Here is a 17,476-nt window from a genome sequence, read left to right on the forward strand (position 1 = left end):
GCTGACTTTCACAATCGCGCTCACTAAACTTGTCACCTAGGACGGGCCGAGGGAAGTGGGAGGAGGGAGGAGCCCATAGCAGCCAGCCAGCCAGCCCGCTCCTCGGCCAGCACCAGGGCTTTTCCCATCTCATCCTCGAACAACTCACGACTTCCTTTGTTCTTCAACGACAAACAAAAGTCAGCATCATGGCCGGCAAGTTTGAGCCCAAGGTTCCCGTGAACCTGAACCCTCCCAAGGACGACCCCATCTCCCCCGAGGAGCTGGCCAAGGCTACCGGTACGCGCGCGACGCATTTTCCCCCTTGCAATGAATGAATGAATGAGTGCTGGCTATGCTGCCCCGCCATGCGCCGCCGCCGCCGCTGCGCGCGGATTTGGAAACGACGTCTCGGCACGTGCTGCGATGCGATGACGACGCCGACGCCGCCCCGCGAGAAGTCAATTCGTGGCGATGAGTTCAGCGCAGCGACAACCCGACAGCCCAGTGAGGAGGAGGAGGGATGACCTGCGCCGCCTGTGGTGGGTAGCTCTGGGGAAGGGAACGGGCAGGCTGGCTGCTGATGGGCAGGCAGAGCAACTCTTTCTCTCCTGGGCTGGGCTGGGGTTGCGCTCTGCGAGGCGGAGACGTCGGGGGCGGAGCTCACTCCCCACATCCGCCGTCACGGACGGGACATTCCATGGCAAAAGCTTGGGGAACTGGGCTGATCGGATGATTATGTATAGGCGTTGACGGCGGCAAGTGCTACGTGGCCATCAAGGTTCGTCCATTCGTCGCGCCCGTTATCTGATGCAGTCGTGGCTAACACCACTCACCCACAGGGCAAGGTCTACGATGTGTCGGGCAACAAGGCATACCAGCCCGGAGGCTCATATCACGGTACGTCTCAGGCCTCAGCCCCCCGGGCCGCCTACCCATCTACGCGAAACGCTTCACTCCCCTCGTCTCCTCTCCCGCTGAGGGAGGGAACAAGTCCCCAGTGCAATGAATACATGTACGAAGTAGTATGTACATGCTAACAGCCCACCGCAGTCTTCGCCGGCAAGGACGCCTCCCGCGCCCTCGGCAAGACGTCCACCAAGCCCGAGGACGTGCAGGCCGACTGGAGCGACCTCGACGACAAGGAAAAGGGCGTCCTCGAGGACTGGGTCACCTTTTTCTCCAAGCGCTACAACATCGTCGGCGTGGTCGAGGGGGCGACCAACATGGGATGACTAGGACACCGCCTCTGAAATGGAATCAAAACGAAGAAAGGACTCTCTCACTCTCTGCTACCTGTGCTGTCTTTCACGTGCTTGCCACACAATTTGGCTGTCGCGCTCTTGGACGTCTAGCTTCGGCAGCTCAGTCCCGTCAGCCCAAGCCCTGCGCCCTGCCAGTGAGTTTCGCATGCGTCGTACACGCACGTCGGAGTCGGCCGGCCAATCTGCAGGAGGCTCACAAGGCTCCAGCCCGTGCCCGGAGCCTGGTAGGTAGTTACGCTGCATGATCATGGGCTTCCGTCCTGATCTCTGTGCCACCACACCCGGCACACGCGCGCCCTGACAGATTACGTGCGTACTTCGTACCGGAAGGGCCATCGAATGCTGGCCGGCTGTGCTGCGCCGCGGCCGTCATTGTATCTGCAGCAGCAGCGGCAGCAGTCCCAAGCCCTTGCTTGATTCGATACACGTATCTCGCTCTGTCCTTGACGGTGAGATTGGACGCGCAAGCGCTGCTGAGGACGCAGAGGGCCGTCGCTCGCCGCACCACTCTGTCGGACCTGGCGGCTTGGTCCGACGTCACTTGACATGAGACGACGACCTGCTTCCTCTCCTCGTTCTTCTGCCAGTCATCTCACCCGCATAGCCGGCTCTCCGTGACATGTGCCCACTCCCCAACAACAACATGCCTCGTTCGTATAGCACACCACACAAAACGTCCGTAGCATATGCTGCTGTCCCAGTCGACCGTCATCTCGCGCGCGCCCATCCTCTCATGCATCAACATAACAAAACAATGTACTCCCAAGCATGCCTCCTCCCTGTCTGGTTTGCGCCACGGCGGCGACGGCTACTTGCATGAGCAAACCCTCCTCCGCACCCAGCACATAATAACCCCCCCCCCCCTTCGTCCCGCCCCGGTCCTAGCTCCGGAGAAATAATACCACGGCTTCAACACCAGGATCCCCCTACCCCCCGTTTTCCCCCTTGTCGCGGCATGGGGGCGCTTGCTCGGTGAAACGCGGCACCCCGGCCAAACCGATGGGAAGAAAAGGGGGGGAGGTCGTCTCACAAAGCAAGCCCCGTCATCCACCGAGCCGAGCATAGCAGCCTTGCGTCCGCTGCACCCGTGACGGGCGTCAATGTTCTGTAGGGTCGTACGGGCGGGCGATCTCGGTGGCTTCTAGAATGTGGTACGCGTCCTGTTCCTGTGAGACCCGAGGTGAGACTTGCCTTTGTCTCCGGCCAGGCACATGTGTGAGTGTGTTTGCTCCAGCTGCGGCGCTCACCATAGTAGCAGAGACCTTCAAACGAATCGGCCTGACGGGCGTATCTGTTTGCTGGGCGTGAGTTGTCACGGGCGACACGGAGCTATCAAACACCACGGAGGACTCCGGAAGCGAGGAAAATGACACAAGCAGTCTATCGGAATCCCCCAGTCTATGATCCCAAGAAAGCGCACAGCTTACAACCCAGTCGCGTACCAAACCACATGTAACCCGAGAAGCCAGCCATGACCGTACTCCAACCAGTCCCATCACAGCCTGAGTCGCTAGATAGGTTCGTGCAACTACTGCCTCGCAGCATTCTGAGCCTGCACCTGTGCGTTGCACTCATCACACATCCTGGCCTGTGGCCACGAGCCGCGCAGGACTTGAACCCCGTAGCACCGATGGTTTGGGTCGTTGCGTGCAAAGTGACAATGCCATTTGAGCCGGAAGACGGAGTGGTTGCATGCAAAGAGGAACTCGTCCCAGTCGCACATTCTGGTGTATAATCCGCGTTCGCCCGGCTATCCTCCTGGCAGTAGAGGTCTCGACATCAGCTAAGCACCCTCGGGACAAGCTGAGCATAACACGAACCTGAACTTTAAACGTTTGCTGTTGAATTACCAGAGTTTGCTCACCCCAGACCGAGAGCGAACGGCCGAACTTTGCAGGGCTGTGAAGCTTTCCTCGATGCTGCTTGATGCCAAGGAGTGTATCGGCAAAACCGATCGAGGGGATTTATAATGCTGCCATGGCCTGGCAGCTCGCATGAAGCCCACTCTTCAAGATACAATCCATGATGATACAGGACCAAAGACATACATCCTAGTACTCTGATGCACAGCGCACGGTGCTTCTGGCAAACGAGCCTGGTCGTCCAGCAACACAAGCGAGAAGCGCCGACATGATCACTCACCGACAGGCACCACGGAAGGGGACATTGATGAGAGCTTGCAGATAATAGTAGCGAGAGTCGTTTCGGTTATCGGGCCCCACGCGGATACCCTTGGAATGGAGCCTGGTTGCCGCGACGCGGGGAGGTGCTTTGACTAGTGGACAAGCCAGCAAGGACAGGCCAGCGAGGGACCTACTCTGAGAACGAAGGGGCCTGGCAAGTGAGGCCGGTACGCGATCCGGCCAAGGGAACGCTGTATATTCGCAGTATGGACAGCTCTCAGTGAACAGGTGAGGCAAAGCAGTCAGGACAAGGCCGACACGGGTGAGCATCTGCACGACGACTCATGAGCCTCGCCACCAAGCACAAGTAACTGAACGGCACTGTTAAATCGTAAGTTTGCAAAACCCCCATTGATGAGAAGCAAACTTGTGATCAATCCTCAACTTGATGCTCGATTCCCTGCAGCGGTCTCGACATGCCACTCGTCATACTAATGACGAGTTTCGGTGACCTGTGACTGCTAGGTACGCAGCCGGTTTGCATTTCGAACTCGCATGAGTATCGTGTGGAAGAATACCAAGGGGACTCTGAAGTCGGCTCGCATCAAGCCGCCGCACGCCGGTCGCCGTCCTCGAGTTGAGCATGACGGGTATTCACGCCCAGAGACACGTACGATCTGTCCATGGCTGAGGCGCTTGCCATGGACGAGTGTTCCGAGTGGTTGGCAGCTCTGGATCGGACACGCGGATGACTGCTCACTCGAGTCCTAGTTGCAGGGCACTAGTCCTTCCACGCTCAGCCACTTGGTCAACAGCACCGTGGATGCCCAACTTCTGGGGCAGAGCGAGAGGACATTCACGGTCGGGTGTGCTTGGCTGGGCCCGACAGCAGCAGCGATCGGTCGGTCATATCGAGACTTGCGAGCGAAGGGGAGCCGGGGTCGTCATCCGTCGTCCAGCCTCAGACCTCCATCTTGGTCAAGGAAGCGAGTGGGTGGAGGCGGACAAGCAAACCATCGAGGCACTTGATGTGCTGTACTGCACCACTGCCCGTGGAATGTATAGCAACTCTGCAGACGGTGCCGAAGGGTGCAGCCACCCAACACGGCATGACTAGAATGCCCTGTCGCGCAAAGAGACAAGAGCAGCCGCGAAGCAGGGGCGCGTTTGGAGGGGCGACGACGACGCCTGCCGGGGTGGTGGATGCAAGGCACTGGGCGTTGCAGCAGGAGGAGTGGGTGGGTGGCCGGGTGGGTGGTGGTGGTGGTTGTGGTCGCGGTGGAGGTGGTGATGATGATGGACGCGTGAAGAAGGACGACGCGGGAGGCCGTTGGGCAGAGTCGGGACGCCGGGCCCCATGTGCGTCGCACGAGCACGGCAAGGCAACTGCCCCTCCGGGTTGCCTCGCTGCTGCCTTGTTGAAATTTCGATTCAATCTTCTCACCGACACCCACCCCGGGCGACTGCGGAAGGAGCACCACACAGCTCGTGACAGGGCGCCGCCTGATTGGCCACAACCACACCGAACTCAGTTGAAAGTGAGGCGAACCACGCCCGCAGTGGTTCGCCCGCCTAACAGGCACGGCGAATTCGTCGTCGTCAACGTTGCGTCGCGCCCTCGCTCCCGTGCCAGTCAGCCTCTTTTCCTTCTTCTGGACGACCCTGGCGCTTGGGCCTGCGTGTCGTCGGCCGTCCAGCATCCAGCGTCTGCGTCTGCCCTTCTCCGCCGCCGAATGTTCTTGTCCCTCTGCTAGTCACGTCACGCCCAAGCAAGCAAGCAAGTAAGCAAGCACACACGCACGCACGCACGCAGGCTGACGCCGTGCGACGCAGCCAAAACTCTCCGCCGACCCGCGAGATCCAGTGCCGCCCGCCAGCCTGTGCGCAGGACGGACAAACAATGACCACCACCGGCACCTCGTGAGCAACCCTCGTCATCGGTGCCCGGCTCCTCTGTCTCTACTGGGCGTCTCCGCGACTCCACGAGTCGTCCCTCACCGAATCGACGGCCACCTGCGGGAGTGGCTTCAGTGACACCCACCAACCGCGAACCATCTTGTCTCCCCATCTTCCTTGAGCCCCTTTCTTCCTCCGCGTTGGCGCTGCGACACAGTCCTGTACCTTGACGTCGTGGTGTCTTCGTCAGGTGTATCCTTTCTCGAGCTGCCTTGAGAGCGTCTGGTGTCCTCGTGCACACCGCTCGTCACTCGAGTCTTCAGCCCAGGTTCTGCATGGCATCAACACTTTGACGCCCTGTCCCACTGCCGTGGCCACGTCCTTTGGTGCATGACCCCCGTCAGCCGTTTAGCCGCCTGCGCCTTTCGAGCCCGAGCCCGCTACGTGCTTGTTGCGTCCCGAGCTACGCAGGGCTAACTTGGCAGTTGGCTGCAGTGTCCAATCTAGAGTCTACTCTACAGCAGCCGACAGGACTGCAGGCTTTCTCTGTCCCGCTTCGTGCGGCTCTTTCGGTTGGGCCAGCCTTATAAATCCGCCTCGCCTCACTTTGCCTGGCCATCTGCGTGTGTCCCCTCTTAGAAGGGTTAGCATTTCTACGCCAACGCTACACCGCTACAACGGACGATAGTAACGGACGACGGTCGTGGAGTCGCTGTTGCTGCCTGCTCACAGCTCGGATGCACCCACTATTCACTCCCTGCCGCGCTCTCATTCTACGGGCGTCGCTGCCGTGAGCCGCTGGACGTTGCAGGGAGCCAAGGTCTGCCGTCGATGGTATCGCAACAGCTGACTCCGTGATCAACCTCTACTTTGTCTTTTGGAACCGTGACTATGGATCCTCCGTTTTTGGAATTCCCCCCGAGCGCGATGCCGGTTGATCACTCTGGATATTCGGAGTCATGGCCCATCCACATTTTCAACGCGGCATCCCGGAAAAGTGAGCCATGGAACGCACTTCTGCAGGCTCCGTCTCCGAACGATCAACATGGCCGTTATGTTTCATCCGGACAGTTCGCTCATGAACAAAGTTTCAGGGACTACCGAAGCGCCGCTTCTCCATCTGTTTGCTCGTCTCACCTGCCCCCTGACTCAGGATACGGTGGTAGTCGCGCGACGTACAGCATTGCGAGCGCGTCTATACACGGAGATGACACGACACTCGACTTGAACATCGGACAGGCTATGGGTGATTGCCGACTCAACCCAGCTCAGGACGTTCTCGCCGCACGAGTGACCTCCCGCGGTCCAAGTGGCAAGTTTGCCTGCACGGAATGTCCCGCAACCGTGAAGAGTCAGGGTGAACTTAAGTGAGTTTCTGCAAGACTTCTGTGTCATTACTTGCTCATATGGGACAGGAAACACATGCAACGCCATCTGAAGGCCCACAAGTGTCCTTATATCAACTGCCCGAAAGGCCAACGAGGATTCAGCACCTCCAACGATCTCGTGCGTCACAAGAGATCGGTGCATGGAGAGCATGCTCTCCCAGGACGGTCATTTGTCTGCCCTCACTGCACGCCAGGCAGCAAAGGCCCCAAAGTCTGGCCGAGGGCGGATAATTTCCGATCACACCTCCATCGCGCCCATAAGATCACATTGACCGCCGACGATGACCACAAGGACTTCATCTACCGGTACGTTGTAGTGGCCCGTGTAGTTCCGCTAGACTGATGTGTTATCAGGCCGCCAGAGGACAAGATTAACCTCAAAGGCGTTGGGAGTTTCCACGTCGCCGTCGATGCCCGGCCACCGTATTTGCAGGACTCTCCCGGTCTTTCAGGCCAAGCGACGTCTCTGGATCACCATTTTGGGGATGGCCAACTCAATTCACTGCAGGAGACCTCCGTGGGTATTGACCCTTCAATCTTCCGGAGCCCGTCTTTGGTCAAGCCCACGGCCGCGTCTAATGGGGATGACGAGGATGAGCTTGTGGAACCTATGAACATGGGCAGCTTGGACACCCAGTCCATCGGTGACTACGAGTTGCAAACTTCCCCGGATTTCGACGTGGAGTCTCCAGAGTATGATCAGCAGGCCTGCCCCGATCATGCTGCCGGCACACCGGCACCGACTCTGCCTGAGCCGTTGGAGAAACCATCACCGCAGCCAGAGCGGCATGAACTAAGCATAGACCGCTTAGGCCCCAGTGAGTGCACCCAACCTGGCCTTGAGGACCACAGAGCCGACTTGGCGCTCCCGCAGCGGTGCAGACGCGGCCCGGATTTCAGCGCCATCGTGGAACTTCTGAAAGCAATGGCCCATGGTGCCGACCGCAACAAAGAGGAGATCGTCAGCCTCCTCACCGCGGTTCCTACGGAGGATCTCCAAACTGCGCTCCGAGCTCGTGGACAGGATACAGGAGATGCATGCCAAAGTGAGGATGATCCTAGTAACCGGCCCGAGTGCAACGACTGCGGCAAGACCTTTAGCCGGCAGTGCGAATTGAAGTAAGTCTTGTTCTCTGGTAAAGGGGATCGTCGGCGCTCACACCATGCTCCAGAAAGCACATCAAAAGACACCAGAAGCCATACGGCTGTACGTTCAAACAGTGCTCTAAAAGATTCGGGAGCAAGAACGATTGGAAGAGGCATGAGAGCAGCCAGCACTACGAGCTGGAGACTTGGAACTGTAACAAGCTTAATTGCAACAAGACTTGCCAGCGGAGGGAAAGCTTCAAGAATCACCTGCAGAAGGATCACGACGTCAAAGGCGCCGAAGAGATAGAGGAAATGTTGGAGAAGTGTCGGATGGGCCGCCACTGTGGTCCGAGATTCTGGTGCGGGTTCTGTGTCGAGATCATTGAGATCTCTGCCATCGAGCGGGGAGGCAATTCGTGGACCAAGCGGTGCGACCACATTGACAACCACTTGTTTGGCAAAGAGGGCCTGGAGAAGAAGGACATCTCAGAGTGGAGGTACCAAGAGGACGAGCAAGACGCGATCAAGGAGGTGGACTTTCTGGCCGTGCCCGGCAGCGACGTCGACATGGCCGGCGGCAAGAAGCGCAAGAGCACCGAGGACATTGACGTGCGGCCTTTCAAGAAGCCGTCCGGCGACGAAACGTACATGTGGAATTGCGTGAGTACCCGGGGGTCCCCCCCTTACGAATCGCCGGACTGACCACTCTGACAGTGTTTCTGCGACACCACCATGAACTTCAAGACGTCCCCCTCCTGCGTCGAATGTGGACACGTGCGGTGCTCGACAAACTGCATGGTAGAGCGAGTCGAGACTAGCGATGACCAGATGGCTGCTATGGAGGGGGAGGAAGCGGCAGTCGCTGGAGACGACATGCCGCGGACATGACATGACGACGACAATGAAAGCGAGGGCAACCATGATGAGCGTATTGTATTCTCGATACCGTATACCATTCTTGGGGGGACATGTAATGTTGCTATAGAGGCTTCCTGGGCTCTGATGGCCGGGTGTGTAGTTTGCTCTTACATTTTGACTCGTGTTCTCTACTTCCCGTTCTGCCAAACTTGGCCTGCAACCTCTCCGTGACGTCGACAAGCAGTGAAATGGCCCGAGGCCACTTTCGGACGAGCATGCATATCAGCTCAACCGGCCGGACGCCACTGCGTCCCAGGACATGTAAAAAGGTAGGCATGTAGTCACGCATGCCGCGCAGATCCTCTGTCTGGGATGTCGGCGTACCTCGATGTCGGCCAACCTGAGGCTTCAGCTCGAAACAGGTTCGAGGGCCGCCGGCGTGCATCTCCTTCCGTCACATTGGCCCCCCGCCCGCCTCTACGGCCTGGCCCCCGTCCAGCCATCAGGACCGACGAGGTTCCCCGGCTTACTCGAAGAGGTTGCTGTGCCCGGCTCAGCCGCGACTTCATACGCACGTCGAAACGACGGGCGCAACCAGAAAAAGCGGCTGAACCAGAGTGCCGGGTCAAGAGGCGAGGCTACGCAACTGGCCAGCCTTGCGCGGCAGAGGCCGTGGCTTGCACTGGTCTCGTATCCTGAAAGACTGGGCCCGAGAAGGGATAACAACGGAGTGTCTTCTGGAATGGTCGTCGTGTGCTCAACGTTACCGGGGTGTACATACGTAGTCACGGTCGAAGACCAGCAGTTGGGCAATGTCTCGTTGGCCGGGTGTTTCGAAGGCTGGGGCCGAGTGTAGCAGCAGTACGAGCAGCGGCCGGACCGGCCGCTCGCAAATGTTTGTAACACAGCGCGGGTGTTGGGACAGAGTTCGTCCGCGGGGACCGCCTGGCGTGCCTTGAAATGCTGTGCAACTCTCTAGACGCCAAACACGCCACGGCGCTGTCTGACACGCATCATCTTACTCGGACGCCATCTGCAACTGTTGCTGCTTGGATGCGCGGCAAAGGCCGTCCTTTCGGCCGCGGTAATTTTGACGGCGGTGCTACTGCTGGCCATTGCTAGTCCGACGGCTGCTCCAATCTCGCACAGGTTCATGAACCATACGTTGAGCATAAGACATGCGTCAGCGAGGACGCACCCATGGGTCGGTGCTGGAGTTGGACTTGAGCGGCGGCGCATTTGTTCGGCAAAAGGAGGCAGTTGTTGGCTGAACTGCAGGCAACGGTTTCTGGACGGAGTAATGGCGCCTGTAAGCCAGCTACGGGCGCTTGATCAGCGGCTATACAGTAGGGTCATGTTGTGCTACGTCGTGTGGTCCGGTGACGCATTGTTGGTCTTGGGGGCCGCAGGAACCGGGACTGGGGCTTTCAGGACTCTGGGTCTCTGTAATTTGTACCTTACAGGACCGACAGTGGACAGCGCAAGGTTGCCCATGCTCGTAACGAAGGTCCCTGAACGTCGTTGCGCCGATCTGTTTTGTAGCCATTCGGGTCTAAGATGGTGAAGTCGGGCTTGTGAGAACGTCAGCTTCCTTCACCACACACACAAACACCAAGACTCACAGCAGGATGGATCTGCGCTCCCCACGTTCCGCCCCGACGCCGTCGGAAACCCATGTGCAAACGTACACCAGATGCTCTCCGCCCCTGGTGTTTCAACCGGTGAAGGCCCGCCGGACGGAGGCAGCCACCGGTGCAACGCCCGTACATGGTACAATGGAGCTAGGCCGCGAAAACGGGCCAACAGCTCGGCTGATGCTGCAGCGGGCGAGGACGTGAACGAGAGTCTGAGCAAATGGCCCGCAATCTTCACGACGGGAGCCACCGCGGACAAAATTAGAATGCCTGGATGGCGGCGAACGGAGGGCCCGAAGCTGGGAGGATGTGTGTTGCTTGGTTGGTGGCTGAAGATGCTGAACGTCTTGATCCCCGCAAATGGGTCGCCCGACATGACTTCTGCGGATCCTACCGCATCCGTTCCTGCGGCCAGACGGGTGCAATCACTGCAATGCTTGCTTGCTTGCTTGCTTGCTTGCTTGCTTGCTTGCTCGCTCGCTCGCTTGCTTCCCTGTATCTGTCATGCGTGACGCACGGCGTGGTTCGGCGTCCCCACCGCGGGCGAGTATAGATGCTGGGGTTGGGATCTGGGCGATATGGATGTCGCACCTGTAAGTTCAAAAGTTGGGAGTGCGGAGCTACTAATCGCAGGGGTATGGGTGTGTCGTGCCGCGCCCCCGACGATCGTTTGATGGATTTAGCGTGCGTCTAAGCAGATGGGCGGCGAGCAAGGCACGGCGTCTTCAGAAGTGCGGGAGAGGGAAAAGGGGTGTCGACGCTCGCCCGGGGCGGCACAAAGGTCAATGGAGTTCGTACCAAGGCCGTAGCTCAGGCATCAGTCGGTGTCGGCCTACTAGATGGAGTGTATGTCATTTATGGTGGCAGCACCTTCTTCAGCCTGGGGGTAGTAGGAACGTTCTCGAGGCTCTCAAGGAAGTCGCTTCCTGGGTGATTTGTTTGCCCGGAGACAGTCTGTGAGGCCCCGCTCTGAACAAGGCAGGAGGACGCTCACGCTGTACCTGCGTGGCAAGGACAGGGCGGCGACGGAGCCAGCGCCTACGGTATGACACGCAGCAACCGGGCAGTCTGGCTGAAGAAGGGGCATCTTGGTACATTTTACCACGGTCAGTTAGCAGGGGCCACGAATCCTGTGGGACAAGTGCCCATCTCAAAAGAAGGAACGCGGCCATGAGCAGCAGCAGCAGCAGCAGCAGCAGCATCACCATCTCGTAATAAGTTGGTCCTCGTCAACACGTGTGTATGCAAGGGCCCTTGTCCATGGTTCGCAAATCCTTCCGGGAGGCTGGCCTGCTTCTCTGCTCCCACGCGTGCGGTACGTGCGTTGCCAAATAGCGGCAGGGTTTAAGCGGAGGATTTAGCGGCAGAAGCTGGGCAGAAGGCCTGCGATGTGTGTGCTGCTGACATGCCATCATCCTCGTGACAGAGGTGTTACCTGGCTGCCAACGAGGTGTTGTTCGCCTGCAAAGCCGTGTGAGAGCGAGCCCCGCCATGGTAAACTTACGCGCCTCAAAGGAGTACTCGCTCAAAACCTCTGAACGAAACGGGCACTGCGAGAGCGAGCCGCCGGATCGTCATGTCTGAGGACCCAGGTCAGTACTCGGTCGGTACCCGACGCCCATCTGTTGTTTGGCACGGCTAGGAACAGGGATGCGTCCGGGTTTAGCTGCCGCCCAAGATGAGCAGGCCGTTGCCATGTGGCCTTCAGGGACATGGGCTTGGCGTTGTCGGCGCTTAGGCCTCGGCCGATGCGAAACGACGTTCGAATGAGATGCGCGGCACTGGCATTAGAAGGGCGTCGGCGGGCGGGCCGCAGACCAGGCTGTTGCCACACCAGCGGAGTCGTCCGTGCCTGGAGGATACAGCCGTTGCTGATCTCGCCGTCGGTTGTTGACCGTTCCACGACCGCTGCCTCGGGCTGGATGACACGCGTTGATGGTGATTCGATTTGGAACGGCACCGGTCGGCTTTCTAGAATCGTCCACCGGACGCAGGGGCTCAAGCCCACGGCATGGCGTTCGTTGCCAGCGCTTGGGCAGTTCACCCCGCGAAGGACGGCGAGAAAGAAAGAAACGCGACGGTCTCACGCTAGCATCGGGCTGAACGCCCACCGGCCGGCCTCCGCGCCCGGCTGAGCCGAGAGCTGGACTCCGATGCCCTGACGGGTGCTGAAGCCAACATGTCCTGCCTGGGAGCCCCGAGGGCAGCAGGGCAAGGGGAGTCGTCCTGGCCCCGTGGCGTGGCTAGCGGGACGGGACGCCAGGCTACCTTGGGCTTAACCGAAGGCCGCCGAGCCCATGACGGGCATGAGGGTGCTGGGGGCGCCTGGGGGCTCGGGGGGGCTTGAAGTGAGGTGGGGGTAGGTACAGGCCCGGGGCCGCTGAGAGGAGCGGAGCATCCCGCTGTGGCCCCCCTGCCGGCCCCTGCAGCGCCGGGCGTCTAAGTCGACTGGCGGCGCTAGCACCTGCCACTCATCCCTTCCACTGTCATCCCCCACACCAAAAGGATGCCACCTCAGGCTTCTCAGAGGTGGTGCGCCAGCTGGGCGCACCACCGTCCTCCACCATCATGACCGCCCGCCACCACCGCCTTCACTTCACCGCATGCCACCTGCATCGGCGCTCGTAATACTCCAATTCATCCACACGGCTGCAGCCTGTGTCTCGGTGGACCACCATCTCATACCGCTCTTCCTCAAGTCCATCGTCAACGGGAGCCATGGCCGCCAGGCATGGCCATCTGCCAGCCTCCATGCGGCCGAACTCCTGGCCGTGCTCTTGGGGCACTGTTGGTCCCCCGACGCCGACCGTTGACCACTTCGACAGCCAAACCGGGTGATCTTCTCCGCGGGATGGATGAGCTGCGTGCTTCACCCTCGCTCCACCATCCCCCATCCGCCGCACCGAGTCGACACCCTGTACGCTACAGAGCCCAAGCATTCGACGCTGCTCGCCCATCAGACCAAGCTCAATGTTCAGGGCACCTTCATCAGAGACGTGGACTTTCAAGGTCTGCTGGGCCAGCAACACCGCGGCGAAGGCCATGCCGGTGCAGTAGCGTGTTACTGGATACCGGCCTGGCTGCATTAGATTTGCGACCCTGCGCAGTTCCGGCCCGCTGGGACGCCAACGACTGCCTGTCGCCTCGTCCCATGGCTGCGGCCATGGAGCAGACCATGCCCGACCGCCTTCCTTTAATTTGGCAACCTGATTTCTGGAATTGGTTACAAAGAGGAGGGTTTACCTGCACTCCGTATGCTCCAGCCATGTCATACAGACACCCTCCCCCACCTTGTGCTGGACTGCACTGCACGGCTGCAGCCCGTGGATTCAACCACAGAGACGGGAACTGCATGGAAGCCAAATTGGATACGCCCCGTGGTGCATCACGCGTGGAACCCCTGACGACCCTCACCCAGACGGGCACACGGACACCCTTGGTACGGTCGATCCCAGAATGAACCCTGGCGGCACTCCTGGTGGCCGGCGCGTGTTGGCCTTGCAGCAGGCTCATCCACTCGCTCGGCGCTCCTCGACGCCTTACTGCCTCCTCCAGCAACAGGTGGCATACCAGGACACCCGAGCTCACCGCAAATCTCACTCTGGGCAAGGGGCCAGAAGGGTCAGGACTCCGAAGGCGAGGATCCCAGGGCAGCAACGCGTTCAGAGCGCACACTGGTGAATGCAGTAGCAGACGACGCAGCGAAGACTTCTCCGGGCACTCAGAGTGCTGTCAAGCTTGATGTCCAACCTTTGCACCCCTTCAAGTTGCTCACGCGAGAGGACTCAGGATACAACATCCCATCAGGCACCACTGGCTCACCGACTCCCTGGACCAGGGAATGCCTTGGCCACACTGCCACTTCTAGCCATGGCCCTCTTTGAGGCTCTGCTAAGTGGTGTGGGTGGGTGGGCAGCTCTCCCAGAGCAGCTACTTCCTGCCCGTCCACCCCGGCCACTGATTATGTCGTCCTGCAGACGCTGGCGTTTTGGCGTGGCTAAGAAAATTACCAGTGAATGTCCCTGCAGCAGTTGAAGAACACTGCCGTGGGCTTGTATAAATACGCAAAGCATTCCCTGGGAGATTCACATACCTGAAATCGACACGCGGCGTCTGCTCCCCTGACAGAAAGCAACGTTGAAAAGGGGTGATGAACATTCGGCACCGTGTTCTTGTCCAGACTTGACCTCTTTCCCCCCCAAGACACCACCCAGACACAAGAACGAACCTTGCGTCGCAGCGTCAGCAAGACAGAGGTTCTCGACAAGATAGCTTTCTGTCAAGCAGAGCAGCCATAACTCTGGTCCTTGCGCCGAACGCTTCGACAGGCCCGTAAAGGCAGACACTTCCATCCACCGACTCGTACGCAGGCCGACATCCAAACATCTCGCTTTTGAGGTGCGAGCTTCGGCCCATCATCTCCACAACTCACCACTGCGAACAAAACCCTCCTCTCACTCGACTTCTTGGGCCAAGCTGTCAACTTGGGGCTTCGAGCTGTTGTACCGAAACGAATCATGGATCCCATCGACCCCAGCCTTCGAGAGCAATACTTTACTCAAGCACAAGGATACTCCGAGGGTCAGACATCTCCAGCCTCCGTCGGTAACCTGGGCCAGGACTTTTACACGTACGGGCATACGTCCAGCCCAGACAATCACGGGGGTATATTATCGGCTACAAGCACACCGCCGGGTCAGTCTACACAGCCTACAGAGGGATACGCAGCAGGTCCTACTGGGGTTCTGGCATATGCTGGCCATCACAACCCAGACTCGTTTCACCCGTTCCAAAGCTCGTTCATGCCGACAGCCATCCACGGAACTCAAGGCCACTCGACTGCGGCATACCAGTTCGGCGGATCGCCACCACACACGTCCACGGCAAGTGAGCAAGGCGGTATGCAGCCTGCGGAAGAACACGGTCACGGTACTTTTGCATTCTTGGAGAATCAGACTCAGAGTTCTCCACCGCTGGCAGAATGCCACGTTAGTTCAACGGGCAGCGATGGCTACACCGTGGCGATAGCTCGCGGCCAGGTGTCGGAGTACGCCTGTTCAAACTGTGAGGAGACACTGCGCAACAGCGCCGAGCTCAAAAGCCACAAGAAAGTGTGCAAGGCAAACTTCCCTTGTCTCCTCCAGTTCGCTAAGTGCCAAACGACATTTACCGGGACGAATGAATGGAAGAGGCACATGAAGAGCATACATTTTGCCACGGAAATCTGGGTCTGTACCCTCGGCGCCTGCTCCATGGTTCAAGAGCCATTGGCGATTCCACGCTCACGGGCATGGAACAAGCTCCGGAAGCCTATTCCGGAGAACGGACGCAGGTTTACCCGCCTTGACTCGTACAAGACCCATGTTGACCTCAACCATCGCGACCTGCTGTCTGTCATGCCGCCAAGGTCGCAGAAGAAGCTATCCCCAGAACAGGTGCAGGAAATCGTCTACAACGAGCCGACAGACAATCCCGTAGGCTCGCCCGTCCCGCCGGTCATGTACTGCTTCGCGCCCGGCTGCGACGAGTCCTTTGTGGCTTCGTACGAGGGCGACGTGGACCACTGCAACGGGTTCCTCAACCACATGTCGGCGGCTCACCTCCGCGGGGGCGCTCCCGTGCCCGACCGGACTCACCCCAGGGGCAAGTGGATGTTTGACTATGGCTCCGCCAACGGGTTCCTGCAGGCGGGACGTGACGGGGCCGTCGAGGTGTGCATGCCGTACGGCAAGTCCAACAACAAGTGCAAGGCGGGTGTGCGGACCGCCCAGCCATGCGCGGGTCCATCCAAGCGTAGGAACTGAGGCTGACGCTACCCGGAGGAATGTGTATTTTGGAGCATATCGAGGCGGGGTACGAGACGCTGCTATGGATGCAGTGAGATGTTGTACAAGTTATGAGGAGAGTTTTGCACACAGGGTGGATTCATCATTGTATTCTTGTTTGGCAACGGTCATCATGGCATCACGGCACGGGAAAGGAGACATCGGGTTGGGAGACGACTTCGATATCAGAGATATGATACACTAATAACGCGTCACTACTTTACATGAAGCCAGCGGTGGAATATACACACCACTCTCCTCCCGTTCTCCGTGCGCTCCGAGCCATTTCGAGCTTGCCTTATGCCATTCACGCTTCCATAGCCCGGCATATAACCATGATGCTCGTGGTCTCTTCGCGAGAAAGGAGTATCATCGCCAGTTCCGACGTTGCAGCATGCTTCGGGGACGGCGAGGGCGTGAGCCACGCGGTTACTTCAAACCAGCATGTCTACCATGAATAACACCCGACAGCATCCCGCAGCACGCAATCTCCCGTTGATCAGAGAGTGACGTGGACCCGCACCATACAAGATCAACGACAGCAGCACAGAGAGAATACAAAGGCGGGAAATTAGGGTACAGAGTAAACAGCAAGAGAAAATGTAAACAAGTTCGTCTCATCAACGATGCTAAACAATCGAGACAGGCTTCCAGTAAGGTGGTGAGTGTGGGTCGAATAGACTGGACCCCTTCCGACGACAATGATGCAAAAGGAGGGAGTGACTGTGTCGGACTAGAAATCGCCGGAACTGGGTAGAGTCGCCTATCACAGCGGCTAAGGGGCTCGGTCAGCGGCGAGTTTAGCCGCCTGATTGCGCTTCGCTCTGCGTTGCTGTCTCTGCCGGCATTCCATCGCGTAGCCAGGCTCCGTGGCCTTTCTCTGCTCAATGTACGCCTCGTATGCCTGCTGTCCGCTAACGCTGGGAAAGTGAGGCTTCGGCACCGGCACTGGACGACTGACAGGAACCGGGGGGAGAACAGGGTTCGAGGCATTCGCAGCAAGCTGAGGGGCTACCGGCCAAATCGGATATTGGAGCCGAGAAGGAAGTGAGCGATATGCCGGAGTCGTAGCCGGATAGGTATTCGGGCCCGCGTTGGGGCTGGCAAAGACGCTGGTTCCAGCGTACAAGCCGGGCAGAACCTGCGGCACCTCGACGAGCTGAGCGGCATCGGGCGGGTAAGTGGAGAGGTTCACACCCGGGACCAGGGGGTAGGGCAGGCCGGCGGGTTGAATAGGAACCAAGTTGCGAACATCTGGTACTCTGTTCAGGTTGGGGTTTTGATTCGGCGCAACTCTGTCGTAAGGACGAATGAGTGGCTCCGGTGTGAGCACAGGCTTGGGCGCTCCAAGGTTGACTTTGGTCCAGCCTGGTGAATTCCTTGCGATGTCTTTTTGGGATCCCCTCAGTCCGAGAGAAC

The 17,476-nt window shown here is 59.0% G+C and overlaps 3 protein-coding genes across 3 annotated transcripts; all 3 read left to right on the forward strand.

The window, feature by feature from the left end:
* Nucleotides 1-188: 188 nt before the first annotated feature.
* Nucleotides 189-1,214, forward strand: PLICBS_004810 (uncharacterized protein; the record flags this gene model as incomplete). Its single annotated transcript, XM_018325813.2, has 4 exons — nt 189-279; nt 726-760; nt 822-879; nt 1,033-1,214. The coding sequence occupies 4 exons, from the start codon at nt 189-191 to the stop codon at nt 1,212-1,214; spliced, it is 366 nt and encodes a 121-aa protein (XP_018175565.2).
* A 5,471-nt stretch (nt 1,215-6,685) lies between these two features.
* Nucleotides 6,686-8,628, forward strand: PLICBS_004811 (uncharacterized protein; the record flags this gene model as incomplete). Its single annotated transcript, XM_018325811.2, has 4 exons — nt 6,686-6,957; nt 7,006-7,770; nt 7,824-8,400; nt 8,455-8,628. 4 exons carry the CDS (start codon nt 6,686-6,688, stop codon nt 8,626-8,628), a joined length of 1,788 nt encoding a protein of 595 aa, XP_018175563.2.
* Nucleotides 8,629-14,749: 6,121 nt separating this feature from the next.
* Nucleotides 14,750-16,036, forward strand: PLICBS_004812 (uncharacterized protein; the record flags this gene model as incomplete). The annotated part of the gene is made up of 1 exon (XM_018325810.2): nt 14,750-16,036. The coding sequence occupies one exon, from the start codon at nt 14,750-14,752 to the stop codon at nt 16,034-16,036; it is 1,287 nt and encodes a 428-aa protein (XP_018175562.2).
* Nucleotides 16,037-17,476: the final 1,440 nt, after the last annotated feature.

The sequence above is a fragment of the Purpureocillium lilacinum genome (assembly GCF_023168085.1).
Source record: "Purpureocillium lilacinum CBS 284.36 DNA, scaffold_3, whole genome shotgun sequence".
NCBI classification, from domain to species: domain Eukaryota; kingdom Fungi; phylum Ascomycota; class Sordariomycetes; order Hypocreales; family Ophiocordycipitaceae; genus Purpureocillium; species Purpureocillium lilacinum.